Source organism: Nipponia nippon, unplaced genomic scaffold, assembly GCF_047370975.1.
Source record: "Nipponia nippon isolate SJK-2023a ecotype South Korea unplaced genomic scaffold, ASM4737097v1 scaffold_5, whole genome shotgun sequence".
Classification (NCBI taxonomy): domain Eukaryota; kingdom Metazoa; phylum Chordata; class Aves; order Pelecaniformes; family Threskiornithidae; genus Nipponia; species Nipponia nippon.
The window spans coordinates 58,148,625-58,176,055 of record NW_028262369.1 but is presented as its reverse complement, the minus strand read 5'-3'; the positions used below and the strand labels follow the sequence as shown (position 1 = coordinate 58,176,055).

Below are 27,431 nucleotides of genomic sequence, written 5' to 3'. Positions count from 1 at the left end.
GAAAACAGCCTCGTGTTATTTACAGGAAATCCAACACAACCTTAATAGACAGTGCTGTCAGTTCTGCTAATAATTAAAAGGCAGCAATCTATTACATTATTTTTAGTTGTGCCCTTACTCTCCTACACATGAGGGTCTTAAAATATCTGTGTGTCTGGGAAAAGTCTTTTTCCATGTCAGCACTTGGATGCTATCCCACGGGGTAAATTTGCCACACGCATACAGCACTAGTACCGAAACCATTTAAACTCATTACTTACATAAATCAAACACAGGGAAATCGCTCCTGTGCAATCAGTTTAATTACACTTCCCTCCCACCCGCCTCTGCTATGGATGCGATAGATCACAGCTCTAACAAAGCTGAAATTCAGAGTGCTGCAGGAGGACTCGCTCGGGTCTGGTCACACACGCTCTCCAGCTCCTGGGAGGTCCAAGCGAAAGTCTGAATGAGTTCAATGGGTACGTCACAGCAAAGTCGTTGGACGCTTACAAGTGTTGGCAACAGAAAAGCCTTAAAAACCTCAAACAAACAAATCACCGAGCTGACATTTATTTCCAAACAAAGAAACCCTACCTAGCGCCCTGCGTCCGACAATCCTGATCATGAAGCGTGTTTGGAGGGAGGTAAGGGAAATTTCTATGGCAGCAGCAGCTTCCCACCACCCTGGTGTGCGGGGCTGAACGAAGTCCAGGGCTGGCACACACGGTGCGTGGTGGCAGCTCTCCAAAAGTACATGATTGACGTCAGTAACTTGTGTAATCATCCTGCCTTAGCTCGAGTCTATAAACAAAGTTTTGGGGGGTTGTGTGTTGTTGGTGTTTTGGTATTTTTGTTGTTTTGTTTTGGTTTGGTTTTGTTTTTTTGTTTTTTGTTTGTTTGTTTGTTTTTAAATCCAGCTCTCTGTAGTAGTATTTTCTCATAGGACTGGAATGGTAAAAATAATTTGGAGAAACCTCCACCATAAATTAAACTGCAGCAATCAGAAAGGTCTGCCTGCCATCAAACTTGTCCTCACGAGCCTGAAACCTACTCCTGGATTTGCCTGTTTCTTAAAGAAAGCCACCACTGGAACTCCTTGAGAAAAGTCTTTAGAAAGCCTCAAAACAGTACAAATCAGTCAGAAAAATATCACACTAATTATGATTGATTTCCCGTTTCCCCAACAGCCTTTTTGTATTGCAAGTCTAGCAACAGACTGTGCCTTCTGAAATCCTGGGAGAAAACCTCAGCTGGGGTAAAACGTCACAGCTCCATCCATACCACTTATGATCAGACCTCTTGCACATAAAAGGTGAGTTTTGCCTTCCCATAGACTAAAACATCATGATAGGGATAGATTTTGTTTTTTAATATTTTTAATATTTTTGTTTTTTAATATTTTTGTTTTTTTTTAATATATACTCAATGCAATCACCTCAAAGCAGCTTTGTTTCCGCTTCGTTGTAATAATGGGATGCCCAGACATGTTTTGGCTAAACAGCAATTGCAAGATCTGTGCACTGATGAATGCTGCTCTGCAATGTTCACCTGATGTTCTCCAAGTGATTTACAGAAAGCGAAATAATAAACACAGTGCTTGCTTTCTTCAAAGCAATTTTTGAATCACATCTAATTGATCTTCAAAACAACCTCTGCAGGATGCACAGCAATACTGTCCTCATTTTCAGGAGAAGAAATGGATATGACACCGTAATGCTTTACACAGGGCTGCAGTTAAGAGAACCTGGACTGGAGATGGGAACAGCTTTTCTCTTTCCAAAGGTAATTCCAGTGAAAAATGCTTCAGTAAATCTGAATGTCTTCACTTGCAATTATTTTCTGATGCTGTCATGTCTGAAATCCCTTGCTTTTTATTTTTTTCTCAAAGCCATATTACTGCTCCTTCTCCCTTTCAAATGGAATATATACACAGTCAGTATTTTCCCCATATTCCTTGACAGCATTTTATGTTTTCTGCTACAAAACTGACAAAAGATCCTGATGTGGATGAACAGCAGCAATGACAACTTTAAAAAGTATTACGGGAAAGCCAGAAGTATGAACCGTACTGCCTTTCCACTGTCTGCAACACAGGTATTGATCCTTGCCTTGGTGATGGATGTCCACATCCTTGTTGATGTATTTCTCAGAATCATGAAAAAGAGGTTCAAGGATGAAGGCCAGTTGGTTATGGAGGTCGAGACCACATACATTACCGCACAAGAAACTCTGAGTGTTGCCTAAAATTGGTATTGATGCTGTATGAGGAAGAAAGACTTTAAAAGCGTCATGCCTACCTTGTTGATGTGCAATTGCTGTTGCTGGAATTGCTGTTTGTGTTTCTCCAAGAACTGCTGGTGCTGCTGCTGGATCACTAACTGCTGGAGGGCCTGGGCGTTCTGGGGAAGGGGAGCAGACTGCGTGCGCCCCAGCGGGCGATGCTGCCGGAGTTTGTGTATTGAAGGGGAGACCCGTTCTCCACCAACCAGAGACTGTGCATGGAGGGGCAGTCCTGAAAGATACCAGTCTGAAGATAATATGGAGGAAAAAACAGCAGAGAAGAAAAAAAAGGAAGAAGAAAGGAAGGGAGAAAACGGCTGTTGAGTAACGCTGATGGTGACAATGATATATAATGTTAAAACCAGCCACCTCGCCATTTACAGCTGAAGCAATCCTTAAAAGAGAACAGATAACAATTAATTACCATTGGATGGAGTAATACTTTGCTTTCTTTTGAATTCTTTGTTTGCTTGTTTAATCAGAGACCCTAGGGAAATGTTTAATTTCTTAAAATCAGCGGTACCTTACAGACCTGTCTATCGCCCAGTGGGTGACATGAATTAAGATCACAGTGATAGTTTGGAGAAGTTAAAGTCTTACAGCTTGCCTTGGTATAGAGAGCAATCCCAGGTTCATATCCAGGAAAGTACCAACCCAAGCTCCCACCCCACAGCATCCAGCAATTATACCTTACTGGGGGCTCACTGGATATGCCGAAGGATGATGGATGCTGATGAAGCTGCTTCCCACTCTAGACCACTTAGGGAAACACCTCTGACCTTGGCTGTGCTATATCCTGCCCCATAAAAACGACTAGGCATGAAAACTTCCATGTGATAAACCCCTGACCAGGCTTGTGTTGGAAAAAGGCACTCCCTTGAAGCATTTCAGGAATATGGGAGCCATCAGGCTTCATTACTTCTGCAGAAAGAAGGCAAGTTAGAGGCCAAGATGACACACAGACAGAATTGTTTCCATCACTGTCCTGTGTATACATGCTAATAACTTAATGAAAACATAAGGTTATTTTGGGATAACTTGGTTACTCACATGCCCTTGGCAATTTGGGTGTCTCTGATGACTACCATGTGAAATACCTGTCTGAGCTCTGGTAAGGGTATGTCTTTAGGAAGTGTCTTGTCTTTTTAGCTGTTCTTGGGGTAAGCCAGTTCTTGCTCTGCTCTCTGAAAACATACCTTCACATACTTCTTGGAAAGCTGGAACATGAAGACACGCCCAACACAAAGCCCAACCCAAGGGTGGGGGAGCTGAGGATAAGCCTCTACTTTTGCTTGTTACACCTTGGGATAGAAAGGCACCATTGGTGTGAAGTGCTGTCTCCCTAATGTGGATAAGGCTGCACTCACTTTTAGGAAAAAAAGTACTCTTTTGCTTTACCACATTGTATAAAACAAACTAAAGACTGCACGAGTGGTCAGTAACATTCAGAAACACGGCCCAGTTCAAGCATCAGAGAAGTTGTATCTTCTCTTTCTTCAGTCTTTGGTTGAGAAGAGAGAGAAGCTGCCCAGAAGTCTGCAGCCAGCTGCATACAGTGGATAAGAAACACCTTGACATTTCTCTCCCAGGACATTACCTCCTTTTCCCACTCATTCACAGAACTGCCCTAGGGGGAAGAAACTGACTCATTTAAAAGCCTCTCTTCTTGGGGAAAGATTTACCAAGTTTCTCCCACCCTTTGCTTTTCTGAAAAGCATAACATAAAAGGTTATCTTATTTTATAAACGTGTGTGTCTATAAATGTGCGTGTATACACACACACACTTCTACTTCTATATGAATAATTTGGAAAGATGTGGTCTATTTCCCTTCTAGCACAGTTCCTCTTACCAGAAGTTCAAATCAGACAGCAGAGGAAGAGGTCCTATACAGTTTGCATAGGACACCTTGGAAGACTACCTTCCTTCAAGTGAATGACCGAGGTCCCCCTGTGAAAGCTTTCCAGGGAGACATCTTGTTACTACTCCAAAGATACATGTAAACGTGAAGGATATTATCCAGAGTGATGTGTCACAAGAGGAACAGCAGACCTAAGGAATCCTGCTCTAGTTTCCCAAAACGCCCATTTCTACCTTCCAGCACAGAAAAAACATGCCATTGTGCTAGATCATTTTGCAGTCATCAGGAGACTATCTCCAGAGCTGAAGGCTATCGAAGAATACTAATAAACTCCGCTTCCAAGGAAGTTTGAAGTACTAACTGTAGTTTGGCAGCCAGTCCACTTAGGGCTTTTGAGACCATGTGTTAGCTTGCTCTCTTTCAGTTGCTGCATCTGGAACGTGTGTTTCTTCATGTTGCTCTGTTGTACAGTGAATATTTCTCCTAAGTGTTGGTTTATAACATGTTGTACTCACTCTGAAAACACCACACGTAGCAGGTGGACTAGAAGAAATACACTTGGAAGCAAACACAGTACACTGTAAACTGAGGGAAGCTTTGAGAGAGGTCAAATAGGAAACAGAACCGCACTTCGTCCTATGTGTGCTTTAAAGCAAATGCCAGCACAAACAGAGAAGAAAGTTTTAGTGATAGGGTAAGAGGGGAACTCTTCCCCAACGGCTCTTCATCAACAGACCTTGGGCAAAGGGCAACTGGTGAAGAGCCATGTCATGACTCTCGGTAACCTCATCATGCCACAGCAATCATGGCAGAAGGAGGCAACAGAAAATTATGTAAAGGTTCAAGGAATCTGCATACACCACTCTCACGGCTCTGAGAGTGCTGGCTAAATACCACACTTCTGTGCTTCAGCTTCCCCATATGTACATGCGTATAAGGTTATCACAACCCCATGTATATTCCTGGGATGTGAATGTAAAACCAGACACAAGCCAAACCAGAGCCGTGCTGTAATGCTTCAGTGATCGACATCTCTCAAGAGTTTCTATTAGAAATGGAATTAAAGAAATAAAAATCAACATGTCTATAACTTACGTAGAACATCCTTTGTCCCAGCATTACACACTGTAAAACAAAAATGCATCCTACTGGGGATTATTGCTTTGAATCAACCCTATTTATAGAAATATGCCTTCCCACAGGTACTTAATTCTGAAAATATGACACAGGGAGTGATTCAAAGCAATTAGCACACTGAAAATGTAACATATACAAACAAATACAATCTGTTTGAATGCAGTTGATTTTGCCATGCTTTTGCATTTATAATAATGATGAAAAGCAAGTATTTTAATCTGAGATTTTGTAAATGCGTGTCTTTCACATACAGAATAGAAACCATCTATGATAAACAGGAAGGGTAATCATTAGATACGACGTTTTTTGTCTCCACTTTAAAGTGGTTAGAACTCTAACTACATAGTTTTAAATTGTGACCTACAAACTTATGCTTACTTATGGAAGTAAATACTATTTATTTTCATTTCGCCAAAATGACAAGGCAGCTTCTCCCTACCTCTGGATGAGGTGGGCAACCTCTCATTTTGCAAATGCCACCACTATCCAACATATCAACAAACACATCCTAAAGGTTATATGTTATACCTACAGAATGTACAGGTGATGTGGTATCTCTTTTGTACAAGGGAACAGACTTCACAAAAAAACAACAGATGTCACTTGCTCTCTTTTCCCAGCTGGGACTGAGTTTTGCACATTATCTATGGGGCGCTCACCTGTGACTAAGGGAGTTTGTGCAGTTGGCTGTTCCAGTAAGACCATGTGTTGCAGAAGAGGGTTATGTGCAGTTCCCCCATCTCTTTCCAATGTTGTAGTGCTCAAGTAGGGAGTGAGGTGAGTGCCAGGAAATAAAGAGATCCGCTGCTGTAAGGTTGGGATAGTAAGTCTCTCTGCATCTTGCTGTGCTGATCCTCCCTGAAAACGCACAATTGATGGCACAGTGGATTAAGCGATAAATCAGTGCAAGCAATACTTATGCTGGAAGTCCAGCGTAACCAGACCATTTACGCTGGTCCCCCCACCACTTACACTGGAAGGGCCAGTTGCAGGCAGTCCTAGCGTGATGTTGGGCAAAGAAGGAGAAGTGTAGAGTGGAAGCTGTGTTACTGAGCCTTCACGATTCACAAGTCTGTGAGCCAGGCTGGTCTGGAAACAAAATCAAGAACATTGTCCTGGTGAGAGAGCATCCACAGACTGGATCAAGGACACAGTACATTTGCTGTGAGGACACATCGGAAACGTACAGAGCTGACATTGGAAACACTGAACAGGGGAACTAAGCTGTGCTTCAGATCCAGCCTAAATAGGCACAGACTAGGTTCATACCCTGAACGCCGCTGCCGTGGCCACACAGGGGCAACGAGACTGGGATAACAAACACAGGGATGATATTGCTTTGCAACTGCCACCAACATCGCTGCCCTACAGAGAGACCTTTTACAGTTTATTTGATCTTTCTTGGAGACTAAAGATCACCCCTGCATCCTCACCAGAACTCTGCTTCTGCTCAGTCTTCATGCAGTGCCACTGCAAAAAGCTTTTGCAAAGACGATTTAACAGCTTACTTGTCCTTCTCAAGTATTTGCCCTTTTAAAGCTAAAACAGATTACCTTAAAAAAAAAGGCATTACAATGGCTGTTGTTCTCTTTAGCAAATCACAGACAATTTATGCTATTTAGTAGTGTGCTTTAGCTTAAATCAGACTTCAAAATTTCATCAAAAAGCCTTAAGATTGCATTTATGTAGCTATTTCCTGATTTTCAGAGTGAAATGTGAGATTTACTAAATTATCTTATCGCCCTTTAAAGCAAGGGCTTTAAAGGACGATAAGAGGGTTACTTAAACACTTAAGTAAAAATACCTTTAATTTCAAAACAAGATTGATTTGAAATACGTGCTAGAAAACCCACTATAAAAATTACATTATTTTAAACTGCCCGATTTTCCTGTTGGGAAACAAGTGTTCTGATCACCCTGAATTCTCTGCAGGTGATTTTCCAACTTAAATAAAATAGAGTTTAGATTTCAAAAAGACTTTCTATAGAATTTCTACCATTTAACTCAGGTGCTATTGTGAAAAAAGGGATTACAATTAACTTAATATTATACTATGGAAGAATCTAAGAGAGATGTAACAGAGATCTGAAGAATGGTTTCATACATTTTAGACCTAAATTCATAGTCCTGTAAGTCAGTAAGACTTTGCAGGTTATTTCCTTGGTTGCAGGGCTGGGACAGCTCTGGATAATAAAAAACTATTTTTCTCCCTCAAAGACTCTAAGGTGACACTTGAAAAAACCCTGCAGCAACCTGTTAGGGGAAAAAAAAAGCACATAAGAACTAATACTGAAACCCAAACATTTTCTATAAAACAATCTTCAAAAGCAATCCTGCCTCCTTGATTAATCAAAATTTAACCAGACCAGCTGACAGATTTAACAGAACACCCCACCTCTGCACCTGAGGTTGGTGCTGCCCATGCAAGAAGGACAGGAGGAGTAAAGCCTTCCCACGACCATGTTTGTCACTGTTATCAGACACTGGGCTGCCTTTTCAAATAAACTCTTTGGTGTGCCACTAACTTGACAGTCATTCTCCCAGTGTCCAACTTTGTCTAAATTCCTGACATTCAGCAAAGTCACCTAGTTTTCATACGACCTTGTACAAAATTTCATCTGCAAAGTGATTTTTTTCTTGTTTCCTTTTGCCTTCTTGTGCTTTCATTAATGTCATTCAAGCTTATTGAAAATATATTACAGAGCAGTTCTCCCGTAAAAGAGTAAATCTGTTTTTAAGATCTCAGTTCACAATTTGCTGCCCCAAAAGAGGAAATTTGCAGGGAGCATTTTGCTGTTGAGCGGTACCTGGTAAAGGCGTGTGATTGTGCATACCCACACACTTCTTCCAAGTAATTTTGAGCACTACTGGCAATTTTGCTTTAAGTTATATAATGTTAGCATGCCACATCGAGAATAAGATAGTTATTGTCAGCAGAGTAATGAAATATTTTACTGATATCATAAACGAAACAAAACTACATCCATTTTCTCTTTGAACAATCAATTCTATGTAGTTGTGCCTCAAACTATCTCCTGGGGATTTGTTTTAAAAACAGCGAAGAGAAAAACGCAGCAGCTTGACGCTATCAGCATATGATATTTAGCAGCATTATCATCACTTTAAATATACAGATCCCATCTATGGGTTGTACACAAACATTTTTTGAATTGCACAGAAGAGAACAATTTCAGCATGTACAATTTTCGTCTGCAGTCAAGTACTTTTTATAGTCTTGTATCAACTGCAATGGCAATGAATATCATGTACCTTTCAGAGATGGAAAAACTTTTAGATTTAAAAACAGTATTTAAAAATAGATATTGTCTATTTTAAAAGGAGGCAGAGAGCTGTAGTCTTTCCACACTGAAGGCAAGCATTGAAACTTACATAATGAACCCAGATACCATCTTCCAACATATCTGAAATGGTTCAAGAGGTGACCTAGCAAACTAAGAAGCAAAGAGACATATTTCTCATTTAAAATAAAACATGAAGGTAAGCATGAAACATTTAAAGTTGGCAACATTATTTTTTTCAGAAACACTTAAATATTTCTAAATAGTTAAAAATGAGAACATGAGAAAGCCTGGTCAACTAGTATTAACAAAATCTCCAACACCTGGGCTACCACGTAATACTACTTCTACTGAAGAAGAAGATTTTAAAGAAACCAAAACCCTACCTTGCCCATTTTTTTCCCCCCAAATGAACCTATAGAGGCAAATGGATCAGCTAGTATCACACAACATGAAATGCTGGAAGAAAGTGCAGAGTTATGTTTCCCCAAAAACAAATGCAAAGGACTAGGACATTTAGCTAAGCCATTCAAGTACGCCTGAAATGCTAGGAGAAGAACAGTTTGTGCAGCAGGTTATTGATGTTCTGTTTGTCATCACACAGTGATTTATGTTTCATTCTGTTCTGTGATGGCAATGATCCAATATATTTAACACAGTCCTGGGCAGTTTTAAAATTGGAACTGCACAATCATTTGTATGTTATATTTGTCCTATTTTCCAAAAATTATAAAAAGGTGAAAAAAAACTCTAGACATTATTTTCAGGGAAATGAAAACTAGATTTTTTCCTCCTTTTACACATAGGTTGTTTGGAGATGGCGCATCAAATGCTGCTCTTGTTAAAATTCTAGATGAGCATGCTTCTTTCCTCGCATGCAGCACCATCACTGTGAATTACCCACTGTGGTACAGTGGCAAAAGAGGCAATGACAACTCCCAGGGAAGGGCTTTGGCAGTACAGGGATTTTTTTTCCAAATTGTGTGTGCTGCTCATGCCTCAGCCTAACTTACAAAATTGCTGCATTACAAGTAGTTGATGAAAAGAGTTCTTCTTATAGTCTGTGTCCATTTTATTAGGTATCAGTGGTCTAGTCACAGATGATTACCTCAAATTATTTACCTGAAAAATAAAATGGTTAAGGAGAATACTACTGCTTCCCATTCACCTGCATGAGCTAACACTGACTTGCAGGAAGCTGCCTGCTCTGTTTATATCACAAGAAATTGTCAAATCCTCTAGTTTTTCCATCAGCAGGAATTGGGGATTTACACTTTGTTAAGTATAGACAAGATTGACAGCTCCTGGATCAGCAAAACCGGTAACTAAGTGGTAATCTTCCTGGGGCTAACACAAACGTACCTAAGATGTGCCCTCAGCTCAGCCGGTCTACAGTTCTGCAAACCCGATAAATACCCCTGTATGTAAGATACCTTTTCCCAGGTCTACTCCAAACTACTACATGGTCAGCGTGCATCTCAAAAGCCACATCTCTTTCGAGCAGCTTCAGCTGTCAGTGTCAAGTGACGACTCCACCTTACACCATCTTCATTTTTATAATAATTGTAGATGTGTGTTGGATAATTTGGCAGGGGAGAGGGTGGAGTGGAAGGCATATTCCCCATATTAAATGCTGTTACACTACATTAGAAATAAAAATAAAGTGAAAATCTGTACAAAACTAGAAAGCAATAAGGGCTTACATTTATACAGTAAGAAGCCCTTTTCAATTCTAAATGACAATGTGGGGAGAACAAGCCCAAGCCTGTTTTTATAGTCCTGATGTTAAGACAGACACTATATTCATGGGGAGAACAGCTGGATAAAAAGAAATGCACCAGTAACATTACACAACCACACTGGTTTTCTACATTTTATAGTGGGAGCCAGTTAACATGGCCCACACCCCAGTATCTGCCCTTAGAAAAAGGTGGGCTTCAGTAACCCTGAACACAGGAGCTGCTGTGTCGCATCAAACCCTAGTTTACTTAGTCCAATACCCTGCCCTTGACATCCACAGCAGATGCCTCAAGTGATGGTGAAAGCGTATGGGATTACTCTATACAACTAGCACACGGCATCAGGCACCCAGCTTTCAAATCTTTAAGTGGGGAGGAAAAGGTTAAATTCATTCCCTTTAATCCAATTCTGGTTTGGTCATATTTAGACTAATCTACTGCGCACAACAAATTCACCCTATATACAATATATGAGAACAGATTCCTCAACTTTTAAAATACTTGCAATTGACCAGGAAACACTTTATGCTTTACCTTGCTAAATCACTTTATTTTTACTCTCTCCTCACAACAAAACCACTACAAGTTACCACAAGCAGCTTGTGAGCTGGCTCAAACTAGATTTAATAAACAGATAACGCATCCTGTCAGCCCAGATTGAGAGGTAATTCCCAAAGTGCGCTCCAAGTCACTATCTGGGTTGGTTTATTTTTTTTGTGGTGGACACCGGTTTGTACACATAAATTCCTAAAACTGTGCAAAAACTGATTAGAAACCCAAGCGTTAAAAATCAGTGAGGAAGGGCTCTGTACCTCTGCTTGAATACTCGTGACTGATCCTGCAATTCCATTCTCGGCGCTTATGTTATTGGAGCTGTTGTTTGGAGAGCTGGGACCAGATCCAGGAGCACTGTTGCATGCAGAGTCTAAAAACACATCCAAAACCAACTTTTAGCATTACAAACAATCTCCGCAATGGTATTTAGACAGATAACAACCCCTCAAGTTTTTTTTTGGAGGAAAGCAATCCTCCTCCCCCCTAAATCTTCCCAGGGTTCTTAAAGTACTGACAAACACTTTCAAATGGTCTGTCCAAGTACCTACTTACCATATTTATGTCTTCTCCTCATGGGGATTTCTCTTATAGTATATTAATAACTTTAAATATGATTGGAAGATAATAAAAGACATGGAAGGCTTAAAGAGGCCAAACTGGAGGATGTCAGATTGTCCTGCTTCATTTTTCTTTAAGTGCTTCTCTCACCCTCTTTAGCCTATAACCCTAACGACACCCTCTCACCACGTATTGCATCAGACTTCATGCGGGAACAACCAGGGAACCATCTCAGCGTTGACATTTTCCCATGCAGGCTTCTGGTGCATCTGGATGTACTGGAAATACACTGCCAGCACCGAGCCCTCATGCTGATCATGCATGAGGGCTGACCTCTGCTTTTATAGAGAAGCACCGAGATGTGCCGGTGCAGGCGAGCAGGCACTTGTGATGTCCCCATCCCTGTCCCCTGGGAAGTGCCCACCGTGCTGGGTCCTCAGAGAAACAGGACCTGCCTTGGGCTGTCCTTCACACAACACAACAGCTCCCACGGCACTGAGCTCCTGAAAACTGCCTAGGGACTGACTCACAAGGATGATATTTTGCCAGGATGGCACATTAAATCATTTTAAGAGATTTAAAGGCTGCCTGAGTGATGTGGGACTGGACGGACAACTGGCCATGGTCATGGCTGAGTGCATTGTACAAAAATCAGGCAAAACTCTACAGGGTCCAAAACAGTAAATCTGTTTCAGATCACTGCGTTTTTTTGTTTTTGTTTTTTTTTTTTTCCTAAGTCTTCTCCACTCAGGGAGTAAAATAGTTTCTTGTTGGAAAGACCCAAGGCAGAGTTAATCCCTTAAAATAATTTTGTTATCACCTGAACACTCAGAAAATCCTCTCAGCTTTGTATATTTTATCAAGACATTCCCTGTGAACTCACTAACCAGAACCACAGAGATGACCAGCCTGAAATCAAAGCCTCCACATTAATGATGCAGAAATAACAATAAAGAAAAACAGCGCGTGAAATTGCAACAGCCAGAAAACTTCCCTCAGAAGGACTCTCACCTGGTGTATGGCACAGCTTCCACTGTTTCTCCTTTTATTTTGGAAGGTAAATAAGATTAAAAGTTTTTTCCTGAACTTTCCTTCTCCCCAAGCACAGGATTTGCCCAATGCCAGAAGAATCTCCCAGCGGCTGCAATGGTTCAGGCTGCAGCAGTCTCATAATTGCTCTAGGATGCTCCAGTAGAAATAAAAGCCAATTGTTACAATTTGGGGGATTTCTAAAAATGATTTCTTTTTTGGCATTATTCTGTACATACTATTTTGCTGTTTTGATCCTTGCAAGTACCTCCTGCAAAGAGATTTTTTTTTTTTTAAAAAAAAAAAAAAAAGAAGCCTTGTTGGTTTTTGTTGGCTGTGCATTTGGGGGAGGCATCTCGCTATCAAGAAAACTCACCACTGAGTAGCTGAGCACCTAACATTGAACTTCTCCATGGAAAGCAACTTCAGAGAGTCTTGGTGTTTTGAAAAAAATATTCTGATTGCATGGAAAATACATGCTTTTTCTGGGACCACTTCATTAACCACAACATGTTAGATCTCGTGCATACTACCTAGACATAGGAAAAGTACCTGGCACGTTCCAACTGTGACTCTATGAAGATGTATTCTTCAAGGATTAAATAGAAGTTATATTCCCTGAAGTGGGACTTCTTTTAAAAGTTATTTTCCATTCAAAAGTCCCCTCTTACTGTAACAACTCAGATATTTTCCTAGTCAGGCTCCAGGCTGGCTTCTTGAACCAGGTCCATGCTCAGTGAGAAGCAGGAGCTTCCACTGCCATTTCTGAAGGCATTACTGGGACCAAACGTACTGGGCTTGATTTATCCTAAAAGCTGCATGACATATAGCAATATATGAATGAAGTGAATTTAATTTTCAGATCTGATATAAATTATGCTTATCTGTTAGAAACAATCTACTCCCTCTACAAACAGAGAGGCTCTGACACAGCAGTGCATAGCTGCCCCAGGGTCTCCCAAAACCACCTGGCTCTCTAAAGAGAGCTCACTTTCAGTTTCCTTGAATGATGACAGTATGCCTTAAAGTGAGACAAGTCTGGAAAAGCTGTCACATAGCGGTACTTACACAGAGGCATCCCTAGATGGTGCTAAGAATTAACTTTATGGTAATCTATATAATCTACCTTACTCTGATCCCTCCTTACAAACTTTACTCCCAGAAGAATATTAATTTTCAACAAGAAACTGTCAAGTAAGTAGTCAGAAATATCAGCTATATATATTTAAAAAAATGCCTTACATGTTTTAAAACTTTGGCATAATTACTTAACAAGGAACTATGGCAGTCTGCCCAAAACCTAAAACAAACAGGGGCTGTAAAGCATTTACTGCTAGAGGACAACAGCCACGAATTATGGCCTCCCCATGGATATTAATAGGATAACCTTTGAGAAATTTTATTTCTCAACAACCTGTTGCTGAAGACCATAGAAATGCTTGGGAAAAAAATAGCACACTGGTGGCATACCTCCATCTGTCTACGCATGTCTTAAAATAAACTACAAAAAAAGCTCATTGAGTTGGTAATGCTGCCTCAATAGATGGGTACCCAATGGGCCAACGCTGCTGAGGCACACCTGCATCACCTACTGCTGAACTCTGTCAAATTCATCCAGGTTTCACCAACACTGAGAGGCACACGAGAGATCCAGACTGCACAATTAACTGGATGCAGGAATTAATTTTGGAAAGGGACATCTCATTGAGTACGTGTCTGCCGGCACAAATTTGTTGCTTACCCTACGTACCTGTGACATCCAGCGGGCGCTTCTTAAGAGCAGTAACCACCGGACCATCTTTTCTGCGCAAGAGCGGACTGCTCCGTCTTTCAGCAACTTTTTGCTTTAGTCTGGATCGTAACTTCAGATTGGGTTCAGATGCTGAACAGAAAAAGGAAAAGCAAACAGTGTTTTGGTTAATATTATTTCAGTAGTTTTTTAGTCAATGCAAAGGCTGGGTTGCAGTTCAGCATTTGCAGAAGCCTAAACGAAATTAGTTATTTGATAGCATATATTTGGAAGAAAGACTTCTTAACATAATGAACAGGTTCCAGCCTATGTTATATCTGAATTCACTGGCAATGAAAGTCAATAGCATTTTAATTAAAAAAATAACAACCATCCTGCAATGTCTTCTCTCAAGTGAAGACAGACTTACAATCTGCTGTGAACTCCTTTGGACTAGTGCAGAGAGCACCATTCACATCGCCTGGTTTCCCACCTCCGCCCAGCTTGCTTCCAAACCAGTGGTAAACCTAACTCATGGTATCTAAAATATTGATACAGGAATTGGTGAGACAGCTGAGATGTTGCTGTTTGGTCAGCGTGGAGCATCACCGTGGGGCTGAGACACTATCTGCATGTGTTGCTGAAATGAGCAGCTCCACACCCTTGGAGTCATCCGACCCCAGGGTGAGCTGGCTTTGGGAGGTACACCAGGGGAGGAGGAAAGAAAATATAAAAAAAATCAAACCCCACAACCAGAACAGGTGAATGTTTTCCTGCTGGTTCACCTCCCTGAAGCAACTCACCTTGGAGTCAGATGAGCCTGTGTCAACTGGAGCCAGTGTCAACTCAAGAAAAAGGGCATGAGAATGTGGCCAAGGCCAAAGCCAACGCCAGGGAGGAGAAGGTTTATTTATTTGGGGAGCAACTTGCTTACATCATCACAGCCACAAAGTTAAAACATATCTAAAAAGACATCAAATACTTTGAAAATTCAAGGCTGCCAAGGGCAGGTGCACATGTATTTCCTGAGACCACAGTCTGACTTGCTTTGTGGACATCATACCTTTGAGAGACTCTCAAAAACTTTTGCTGTACCCAAATCCTGAGATTTCATTTCTCCAAAAGTCAAAGCAGAGCTCCTGGGAACCCCTAATGCCTCTGGGTTAATGACAGAGCTGGCAACACCAAATACGTTTGCATGGCACAGCTTATCAAGTTTTATAAAGGTAATAAAGCCTTAAGTGAAGATTCCTCCTGCAAGATGATTTTCTCTGTAAACTTTCTGATCTCTTGAGTAGACATGAAATATCTGCTTTGGCGTTTGAGGGCTCCTGACAGTTACGAGATTTATGAACTGGCCCAATATTTTCCCTTCCTCAACCTCTTAACAACTCTGCAGCTTAATCCCTTTGAACTGGCAAATGCTGTGCTCTCACCATTAACTACCGATACACTCGGCTCCCATCACTACAGGGCCAATAATCTACATTTCTTTAGAAGAATTAAAACAGGGTTTACAAACTGATTTGAATTAACTAAGTCTGGCTACAGATATATTTCCCTACAGTTGCCTTTGACCACTGGGTCACATAAAAGATCAAGCCTGACAACATTAATTGCAGGGCTCAAAAATCAGAACGCTGACGAATTCAAGATCAAATGCTTGAAGTTAAGCCATCAAAACAGTTCTTTGATGAAACTTTGGGGAGGAAAAAAAAATAAAGAGCTTTTCATGTCTGTTTTGGACAGAAAAATGCCAGCAAGAGATAAAGGAAGCACCAAAAAAAAGTGTCAGACTCCTCAAGATGATGCTTAAAATGCAGTATGAAGTGCATTAGCAAACGGGGGAATCATCTTATAGGGCATTTGCATATAAAATAGCAGGGGACTGAATGCAAATCTGTCATTTGCTCAGAGGGCAATATTAGAAGAGTGGACTAGTTAAAATACAAGCATATGCTCTATTTTATAAATCTCTCTTCAAAACAGAAGTTGATTTACTATTTTAAAAGTAGTCTTTGGGCACGTGAACATTTGGTACTTCATCCCACGTTCTTTAATTCACGGCTTTAATTTGTTCCAAATATTGAGTATCAGTAACTGTCTAGATGCTCCAGTCAAGACTTTAAAGAACAAATGGGAGCATGTCACAGCTAGATGCCGATACATCCATTTTAGGTACATTTGCACTGCCAAACAGCAAATGAAATATAAGCCTATGCCACAGCTGTTGAAAGGATCTGTCTTCTGACAAAGAAAAACTTGACAATAAAAACTGTACTTCAGCGCAGATTTTATTCATACGCAGTTTATACCCTCCATGGTGTTCATCTGAAGTATGTTTTCTGTTGGGAACAGACAACTAATTGTGTGGCTTTCAAATACAGAGAATGAATTGGTTAGAAACACCTTAAAAATAGGCAGGGAAACAAAAGATCTGGGGTCACAGATTACCCAACATGACCAGATACGTCCCATATGTAAATCCACAATTAAAACATCTTTCCATGTAACAGGAAGGGAAAGAACACAGAAAATTACAGCCTTAAAAGAGAAGACACCTTGAGAATAAGTAATGGAAAAAGCAGCATATTATAATTTGTCAGACAAAACTATTTTCAGGCAAAACTATTCCGTGTATTTCTCCTTCACTTCCTCAGCTGGAAGATCGAGTTTTGAAACACCAAAAAGTCTAAAGAACTGCATTTATTTAGGTCGCTCTGATTTTGTTCTATTTATCCCCCAGATATAATCCCAAATCTAACATGTCATCAAGACCTCAGAGAGCATAATCCCTACATGCGTTTAATTGGGTGCTATACAGAGCAAAGTAGGTGAATTAAAATTCAGCAGAGGCAGTGCAGAACAGTCTCAAATTCAAAAAATTTACATATAGCATATTTTATAATAAAAGATGTAGCTGTCAACAGAGGCATTTCCAAAACTCAAAACAATAATTTAAGCTTATTCAGATGGTTTTAAAACTATTATATAATAAAAAACATTTTTAAACTGAAGAGAGCTGTCCTTCAAAAGTATGAAATATGAATTTCAGCCACACATAACTATCAATACCAGACAGTCAACACAGGTTCAATGTTCTCTCGGGAACATCAATTCCACTGAAAATCTCCCAATATTCACCTGTCAGGCAACATGCCCAAACAAAGCCTTGCCCTCCATCACTGCTAACTAGCATAAACATAAGACAACTGGAGAGTAAATTACAAAACTTACTGGTCTTCTACATCTTAAGGTGAAGTCCTTTAAACAAATGCCATGAAGTTATCTAAAAATCAGCTTGATTCTTGTTTAGCAAACAAATGAAGCTCATGCCCAAGTCTGAGTCAGCTTCCACAAAGCCAGTGGGATTTCTTAAGCAGTGACATACTTAATTTGGCCTATAATAAGGATTTATACAAAGAATATTTTGTTTTTCTCTAAGAGAGTAAATTAATAATGAGAACATAAGCCAAAAGCTTCCCTAGTTTTCACAGGCTCAAACCCAAGTTACCCCTCTTATACGTCATTTATTGCAGCAGGACCCGTGTAATCCAATTCTTCAACATTTATGTCATTCTCATTGTTTTCTTCCTAGAATTGCATCCACTAAGCTGCTGAACTAATCTGACATTAAATCTGTGTAAGTCACAAAACACAAAGTCCTGGGCAGAGTTTGCCCTGTTCCCATTACCCATCCACATTTATGAAAAAAAGAAGCAAACAATGCACCATGAAAACCCTGAACCCAGTCCTTGCACATCTTAATTCTGCAGCTAAGGACGGAGAAAGGCTGTTATTCCTTTACTATTATTTTTAAGCTCCATACTAAGCTTCACCAGCCAGGCAAAGGCCAACACAATTACCTTGTCTCTCTTCTAACATCCAGGTCACCCCACGGGTAAACGTAGGAAAGGGAGAGAGACAGCTGTCTGAAACTAGCCTTTTGCACAACCCAAAATTTTAATAAATTATCTTTTGCTTAAGCAGGAGAGACCACACATTCTGCAACTGAGCATTCGCTCCACACTCTGCAGCTTCTTTGCTCCCTGGCTAGCTCTCTCTCAGCCCTTCACTACTGCTCCTCCGTGTGCATAGTGTGGCCTCTCCTCTCCAAAAATAGTGGATTGTGACCTATCTAGTCAGGAGGACCTGGTAAAGCTGGACACGGCAAAGTTCACCTATGGTCAAACAAAAAGACTGAAAATAGTTTCACCATTATCCCTCTGAAGCCCAAGCGAGCTGATGTTCTTGATTTTCAGTGCTTGTAGGCATCAGCACGGAGGGCGACAAGAAGAATAGGGTTCCACAAATGTACCTAGGGGAGACAGGTACCATAGGGCAAAAGTGGCAGCAGAAAATTCCCAAACGAGAAAGAAAAACAAGAATAAAAACAAAACAGCCTGTTCTTCTGCAGAAACAAACTATTTTTTATGATCTTGGTACCATTTTGGATGGTATCATGTGAAATAGTATGTGTAAGAACATAGGTACGTGCTTAGAAAGGGCTAGATAAAGATATTTGCTGGATTTTCCTCCTTTTCTCCTAATTCTGTGTTGGCACAAGCACTGTGTAAGAGCTCTGTGGAAGGGCTATTTATGGAAGTACTGTGTCCTTAAAATGAAAACTTATTAAAGGCCAAGATTTGGCACTTTTCATGCTGAAGTTTAGCAGTCACAGCACCTCAGCAGTAGAAAGAAGGCTTTAATACCCATTAAACTGAGCACACAATGTTGACACTTTTTACAGCTTCACTATCATTTGCTTGCCTGACTACAAAACCACGCAAAATCACAGCGTAATGGAGCACCACGAAGGTTTCCGCTGTGCATAGCCAAAACTGGACTAGAAAAACAAACATGTGGAAATGCCACACCTCAGCTCTGTCTTTCCCTTTCCAAAGCCTAAATAAAGACAGCAGCTTTGCACAGTTCAAAGCATTATCTGAGAGGAAAGATAAGAGACATGTGGAAGGGGATAAGGAATAGAAAGGCGAGAATGAGGTCCTCCAAGCTAATTTCTGCAATAAAGTGTTTAAAACAGCACTGAGCGCTGCAGAAGGTAGGAGAAAACCATGTAATGTACAGCAACCAAAAAGCTGCAGTGCCTGGAGCAGAGGGAGCTATTGGCTGCCTGAACACGAGGGCAGGGAGCAGCTACAAAATAAGGAGACCCCAGCCAGTGACCCATGGTGGGCAAAACTTTTGGGAACAATCTCCTTACACTAAAATTATTTTCTCCCAAAAAATCCTACAGGCCTTTTAAACTCAAGAACTGCACTGAATTTTACTGAAATGTAACTTGTTAATATATAAAAGTTCAAGGCGGGTCAAAACACGCATGGTGGTGTCCCCTCCACCCTTCAAAGTCTCATGGACCAACCAAGCACTTGTTTTTCAGCTGCAATCTGTTCTGTACCTAGAAACTTTCCTGCCATGGCCACATGAGTCCATGCCCTGCCCTGCCAGCTCTGTGCAGTTTGCTTTTTTTCCTTGCCCTGTCCCACAAGAATCTGCCCCCTCCCCTTGCCTGATGCTGTGCTGCTCCTATGGGAAGGAGCGATCTGCCCTACCTCCAGCCTCCTCCTGCCCTGGATGCTCTTCCAAGGAACTGTAAGAGAGCAACATAAACCCAATAAATCAATCTCACATTGTCACACACGGTTGTGAACTGCTGAGGGCCAGGAGAGGGGAAACAGTGCATTGAGAAGCCTATAGGATATGGCTTGAGCAATGCACGGTTTCCTTAGAGCTCAGCTGTTGTGTTTCATTTTGGAGGAATCACTCCAAGTTACCACTCTGGATGCCATTCACACGGTGCTCGTGGTCAAAGCTGTCCCACAGAGGACAGGCGTGCACTTGTCACGCTCTCCTAGCTCAGACTTGATTCTCCTTTATGCTAGATGCAGTGGCCTAAACGCCAAGTGTGTCAGCTCTGGCCAGAACAAACCTGGGTGCATACACACACACACACACATATATATGCAGACATACAGGTGAAAGCCTGCACACTCCGGGCTGTCCCTGTGAAGCAGAGATGGAGCAGAGAGGATCAAGAAGAAGACGGTTGGGTTCACTGAACGGTTGAGGTCCTGAGCCTCCTGGAGCCCCTGCTCCCCAAAGGTGACACCAAACCAGAAGACTGTTTGGTCTCCTACTGGAGGAGGTTTCTCCTTCAATGCACCATTGACAGTACTCCTCAAGAAGTACTTTGATGGGAAGTGCTGGTTTTTCCCCCATGGATTGCCAGCATCCATGCCAAAAGTGCACCTGCTTTATCAGAGCCCTGAACAAGGAAAGGGGGTGCCCCCTCCTTCTGCCTCTAGGCAAACTTCAGCACCGGAGAGGAGCGCCCATGGAACAAAGTTCATAGGCACTGGCACCATAGAAAAACATGGGAGAGAAGAATTCGCTAGCATGCATTTACACATGATTGTCAGAAGAAGTGGAGGGACTAAAGCAAGCATTTGCTGGTCCTCCAACTGCACTTTGGTTTGTTCTGCTCTCTGAAATTTCAATGGGCTGGTCTGAAGCTATTCTGTAGCATCACAGTAATAACTTATTAAAGACAAAAATTACTTTATTTTTGGATTAAAGAGACTGATGTCCCTCACTTGGAGAAGAAAACAATATTTATAACAATAGGGATTTATCATGCAGGTCAGTGCCTCTGCTCAGCAGAGCACACCCCAAGGCAGTGCGTGGGTCCCTGGGACACAGTGAGCTGCTCAGGAAGGCCAGACCTCCGACCACGTCAGCTGGAAGGACAACGTGGGTGGGAAAGCAAAGATGCTCTCGAACTTGAGTGACACTCCATGCTGTACAAAGCTCAAAAGATTTTCTCTAAATTACACTCCCACACTACACTGGGATTTCAGCCTACTCTATTTTCCTCTAAACAATCTTTGTCATAAAACAAACCACTTAAAACACTCCAATAATCAGAACCAACTCGGAGAGGTATTATGCCTTTCTTGACAAACGCAGTGTTTTAATTATTGACAAATCCTTTCATTTTCCCTTTTCTTTCTTTTAAATGCAAGAATTTCAGAACAGTTTCACCTGCTTAGCTGCAAACAATATTCAAACAACTCTGTGCTTCTGCAATACTGCAAGGAAACTAACAACATCATGGGATGCTGGATGCTTTCCTCCCTCAGGCACCGCTCTTTTGCATGGAAAAAGAAGAATATTAGCAAACAGGAGTTGGTTTGTACCAGCCCGTGGGCTCCCCATTGTGAGCCAGTGAGCGCACACATTTGTGGTGCCTCGCAGGAATGTGCAGGCAGGGAAGGACCACACTGCCTGTTTCACGGCCAGCCCTGGGTGGGCAGCGAGTGATCAGGACCCTGCAGCCTAGGTACATCTTGACATCACCCACCTAAGTGCAAGTTGGGGCTTAGAAGAAGCCATTGTTCCCAATCTGCTCATGCTTGATTCAGCCAGAAGAACAACATCGACCTTTTCTATTTCTTTTAGGAGGCTAGTGGGCTGGAAGCTGAAGTGGTTGCTGGGTCAATCAGCAGGAGTGATGTATTTGCCAGATTCCTTCTGCAGTACGTCCCAAATGGTGGTGAAATTCAGGAAAACCACTGGCCAGGGCAGCCTTCCAAGTGGCAGATGGGCCAGACTCTGCCCATTTGCACCACATACAGGCAAGTACAAGGAGAAGTCTCCTTTTTGTGGCACTGCTTTACGCCTTGAGGGAAGTCACTGCAGCAAAGGGGTGCATAAGCCATGGTCTGATGATGCCGAGCTAAAAATTTCTCCTTGAACCTTTCCTGCCAGTTCTTAACTGCGTGGGCTGTGAAGGTTGAGGACAGCTTTTTTTTTCCTTTACCACAAGCCCTAAGACACAGTACTTGACCTATAACCAGTTGTTGTTCTTCTGCCATGATTTGTGCAGAAGGCAAGAGACACTGCTAGGATGGGAGGTTTTCAGGTAGGATACTTGTTCTTCCCTGGTCCCCAGAGAAAAGGAGCTGAAAGAGGGGTCTGTGACACTTTCTACTTGTCATTTATCCCCAAGTACATACCACACGCATGCACACACTCATTTGCTATCTAGGCAGGAAATTCAGAGACAGATACTTGCCAAAGATGTCTTTGTAAGCTCCCAGTCTGGCATTCAATTCAGTCTAGTTTTGGAAATAGTGGAAACTCACACCCTGAGATGCTATCCCACAGCTCTGCAGTGAAAACATATTTGGGACCACAGGAATCCTTTGCCTCCTTAAAATCTTCGTGCCCATCAACGTCCTTCTGATCTTCACCTCCCCAGTGCAGCCAGCTGTGATACTGGAGTGAAAGGAAAAAAGCAGTACCTAGAGCCTCAGCGATGCTTCACAAAACCGTGACTGTGGCTGCAGCAGCCATGGGCCAAGTAGCCCCAGGAACCAAGCCAAAGACACCAAAAACCAGCAGCCTGTTGCTCTTGATGGATGCAGGCAGTCTTCTTGTGTGCAATGAACCACAGCAGTTTGGCAAACACCAGAGTGTTGAGAAACACAAACAAAAAAGGACAAAATGAAACAACAGCGCATTTTTGATAACATCAGCTTTGTCAAAAATCCCACCTCTGCTGACAGATCTGTCAGGAGAAAGGTTTAAAGACCAGCAGCCAGCCCAGGGCAGGGCAACTAAGCAGAAGAAAAGGGAAAGATCCCTCCAGAGTGGCACGAGGAGGGCCGAAGGAGAGCAGCTGTCTCACAAAAGGCTTGCTTTATCCAACAGCAGAAGCAAAACCACGACGAGATCTGAGCCTGCTTCACATCCCGCACGGGTCCTACAGATGCAGCTATTTTTACACTTAGAACTTTGGAGAACATCTTTGCAAGTACTTCAAAAGAAATTAGCTGGTTTTCTCACTTTGAGGTCAGGTTTAAATATAGATACAGGAATATGTTTCTAGTTCATGCATCCCAATGAGCTGAATGCGTGTTGGCCAGGTGGCTCTAGCAGGCACCGAGTTTGGCAAAACTTTTCTTGATTTTAACAACAACTAATTGGAATGCTGTGGCTTTCATTAGAAATCCTGATTAGCTGTCAAGTCCCAATTAACGCAAGGAATCCTTACCCTACACCTTTATGCAGGAGTAAGTGAGAAAACTAGTGTCCGACAGGACAAAAAACCCTACATAAGCAAGAGGAAAAGCATGTTAAAAAGTTAAATAATTCTCTTCAGTCTTTTACGAATCTCAATGACAGTGGTTGTTTTGGTTTCCTAATTAAGAGCATGTTTCAATACGTCTACTGCTAAATTCCACAAAGCAGGGCACACCATGAACAACCTTGTTCCTGGGGAGAAAATGAGGACATCATATTCCTTAGAAACACAAAATTGAAGAGCTACATTAAAAATAACTTCAGCAGCTCCAAGAAAGCTGTTGACAAACAATTCTTAGGGTTATCAAAACAGGCTACAAAAGATTGCCCCAACCCAGACTCTAAAATCACTCTGAAAGGATTCTCCAGAGATTTTGTTACAGGGTCCCAGTACAGCACATAATGAAGATTCATCAAATTTGGAAGGCACCAACCTTGATCCGGGGGCAGTAAAGGTCACTTATATTTCCCTCTCTCAAAAACTGTCGACAACATGCGTACACTAAAGGAAACATATCTATAATAAAGGAAACTACACAAAAGGGGAAATAAAAATCCTCGTGTTAATCCAGTTATTTAACAGGAAAAGCATGAGCAGCACCAACTGAGCTGCTCTTAGTTCAGTTAAAAAAAAATGAAGAGCCTCAAAGTGTTTAGATAGAAGGAACCGGGTGAAATGCATCCCCCAGCCAGGCTAAAAACAGGATTCAAGCAATTAGTAACTGCACCAGCCAGCAGCCTGACAGGAAAACAATTTCATGCAGAAACCAAACGGCCAAGAAACTGAAACATAATTTAGTAAAACAAATCAGACAGGGTAGGATTTCAGAGGACAGGATCCATTAGGGGCACATTGCAAGTGTTGACTGTTTCCCATGCTGAACGTTTTCAAGCACTCTTAAGACATTATTCATGCACACATCTACTTCTACCAAAGCAAGAGCGGCCAGTTCACCAGGACTCTCCCACAACATTCACACTTGAGTTATAGATTAGCAAGTCATCTCCAAGTGTGCACAGAGGGATAACCTGTGACCACATCACAATGCTTTAAATAAGAGAGAGCAAAGAAAGGTTGTATTTTTAAAACCCAGTGCAATGACATATTTGTTCTTCCTGAAAAGTTTCTCAATGTGCAGGACACACTGCCAACTCTGAAAACGCACCCTAGAAATGATCATTCAAACTGCCTGCCCGCAGCCCCCTAAGTCACCCTACCCCTAACGATGATGTTGGTCATATTCCAGCCCTGGTAATCAGAACAGTATTGTGATGGACGCTGTTATTTGAACTGCAAATATTTAATCAAATTTAATAAAATTGGACTACATGATATGGCAGTTTTAAATTACAAACACAAAGCCAGAGGTTTTCCTGGTGCCAAAAATCCGAAAAGCTCACCCGTAATAAAGAACTTTATTTAGGATGGGCTCCAGCCTTCCCTGCCTTTTGTTTACACCAGACTGTTCAGGAGCCTTTCTTCTCCAAGCAACTTAACATTCTTGGCAATGGGATTTCTGCAGGGTATCACTGTGCCAGAGACTGAAGCGCTGTTGCATTGAAAGGAAAATAAAAGAAAACAACAAAAAAATTTCTCCTCTGAACCTTGCAGATGAACTCATACATATCACAGACCAGTCCCCAAGAGATTAATGCTGGTGCTCAAAGAGAACACGCATCAGCGTTCTGGAAAACAAAACCAGCTCAACATCTTCCTGTTTTAAAACAACAATGATTTTGGTTGCTTCCATTTTTAATAATGTGATTAGATACATTTATCACCCTTAATTCACTCTGTCTGACAGGGCTTTTATTCAGACAGTCTTATTGAGAGCTCAGTCTGGGAAGCAGCAAAGGGGCGAGATGTGCAGACACTTTCCCTCTCCTGCAGAAATCCCTTTCCATAACACTGGGAGCAAGAAGGGCGACCAATTCTCAAACTCAATCCGACAAGTAAGGTCCCCTGAAGCGATGAGCAAAGGAGGTTTTGGAGCACGTCAAAGCCCATTTATGCTTTGGGGATGCTAACATACCAGAAATGAATCACCTGGTTTCACAAGGTATAGGAAAGAGCTAAAAATCTCTTGGAATCATGCTGTCCACAGGTCCTAAGTGATACGTATGGTGCCAAGGGATGCTTCCCCACATGGAAACACTGCAATTTCCCAGAAGAGCCTGAAAGCCTTCAGCAGAGGAGAAGCGAACGGCAGCAATGGCTGCCAGCAGCCCAAATTTGCGTTTCTCCTCCCAGGCAGACACGTACACCAAGCACATCTTCGTGTTTTACCAGCTTTAGAGCTGAAGGAAGTCTCCTTTGAGGGCAGTCCCCCCATCAGCGCTCACCTCCCCTATGAAAGGCAAAGTCCCAAAGCCCAGACAGCATCGCTTCGGCTGTTCCAGGCAGTAACAACACAGCAGCATCTAATGCACCTATTGGGGTGTTTGGTCTTTCATTATCTAGAAGCAGAGATTAGAGGATGCCCTACCCTTCAACAAATCCAGTTTTCTCTGCTTTTGGAGTCCTCCAGAAAGGGTGCAGTTAAAACTACCACCATCAAAGGTACAAGGTGTGCCCAGGAAAAAAAAAAACATATCTTGAAAAGGGCTTGCCAATTTTTGATTGACTTCTTGTGCAGCTGAAGTGTTTGGTACTTGCCACCCAACCAACCATGCCTGGTGAGGGGGAAGACAGTCTACTGCACAGCAAATGGGAATCCATCCACAGATCCATCCAGCAAGCCAGATACTATGGTCCAGAATGAGAAGTTCCCAAAAAGGTCTTTAAATCCACAGAACTGGGAGGCAGGAGGCACAAGGCATGTGCGTGGAGGTGTATTTTTTTCTCATCGGATGGTGAAACAAGAAAAACCATGCTAAGTTTACAAAGGTAATGAAGATTGTGTTAAAACACTCACTACACCAAAGAACTGCTCTACTTCTAACTATTAGGAGAAGTGCTGTGAGAACACCTACATCCCTCCCGGAAGGAAATGGAGGGACTGCCAGCTCTTGGGAACTGACTTAGGGCAGCCAGTTTGAGCAAAGACAGTAGCAAACCCACAGGGAGATTTCGTTAACACACCATCACCATTCCTTAGCAGAAGGATGTCACACTTTTTGAGTACTGGTGCTCATCCCTCCACATTTGAAGATCACCAAAGCATACCTGAAAAATAGCTAGGCAGCACCTGCAGAAGGTACAAAGTTCAATCACACCTCTGCTTTCCTCTTACCTCCACTCCATCTTTTCAGAAAAGTTTTTTTCCTATTCTGAAGCAATTTCCAACACTGTCTGCACTGTCTGCATCATCCACGCAAGCAGTATTGTTCCCCAAATCTGGACGAGCTCGTGGAAGCTCTCAGCTATTCCCCGAAAGAAGCAGTCGAGGATCACGAGCTGGCCAGGTTAGAAGCTGAGGCTGTGTTGGCTTAGACATGTGATATGGAGCCGAGGACCACAGCCAACCAAAACAACCTGGTTTACATAATATATAGTTGAGAAATAACTGACCTGCTTAGCCACCATGCAGGGAAAAACCTAACTGAGAAATAACTGTCTAGGTGTGAACCAAAACCCTTGCAGGAAGCCCCGACGCTTTGACTGGCAGAAACATTTTTATTTATTTTAAGTATAAACTTGTATATAAAATGCAAATCCCAGAAGAAATGAACTTTTCTTGGTACTTTTCTCACTCAGCAAAACATAATTCGACTTCAGACACCCAGATCTCTGTATTAGCTTTGACTTTGTGAAAACATCTCACAAACTTTGACACACAACTCCGATGTCTCCTGCCTGCAGCTTTGCATGTTTGCACACCCAAAGCAACTCCAGCCTCCCTCTAACACTGCGCACAGTGACAGATGAAAGGGAAGCAGGATGGAGTGGGTGCTTGTTAAATAAATCACCCCATGAAATACAGCTTTTTGGTAACAGGCCTTTTCTTTAAAAAAAAATAAAAATAAGAGGACCAAGTGTCACAGCAAAGACAGTGGGCAACACAGAAAATCAACGTGAGCGCTACCTGTTTTTCTGAGTGGGAAGTCATCTTTGGAATCATACATCCCCAGTACAGGGTGATTGTAGGTGCTGGAGACGCCACTTTGGGGTGGGGAGCTCTGGTCCAGAGAGCTGTGCTGTGTCTTCCTGCACAGAAG

At 42.0% G+C, this 27,431-nt stretch overlaps 1 protein-coding gene across 14 annotated transcripts in view; it reads right to left on the bottom strand.

Moving 5' to 3' along the window:
• The window catches only part of HDAC4 (histone deacetylase 4), a 269,534-nt gene that overhangs the window by 74,236 nt on the left and 167,867 nt on the right, over window positions 1–27,431 (bottom strand). For 12 of the 14 annotated variants that reach the window (XM_087731761.1, XM_087731766.1, XM_087731763.1 and 9 more), the window contains 6 exons: window positions 27,299–27,420; window positions 14,190–14,321; window positions 11,110–11,222; window positions 6,232–6,348; window positions 5,919–6,117; window positions 2,280–2,509 (listed from right to left, as the gene is read on the bottom strand). In XM_087731761.1, the coding sequence (XP_087587887.1) occupies window positions 2,280–2,509; window positions 5,919–6,117; window positions 6,232–6,348; window positions 11,110–11,222; window positions 14,190–14,321; window positions 27,299–27,420 (913 nt within the window). The remainder of the gene's footprint in view (window positions 1–2,279; window positions 2,510–5,918; window positions 6,118–6,231; window positions 6,349–11,109; window positions 11,223–14,189; window positions 14,322–27,298; window positions 27,421–27,431) is intronic. The other 2 variants (XM_087731759.1, XM_087731760.1) reach the window with 1 other exon arrangement.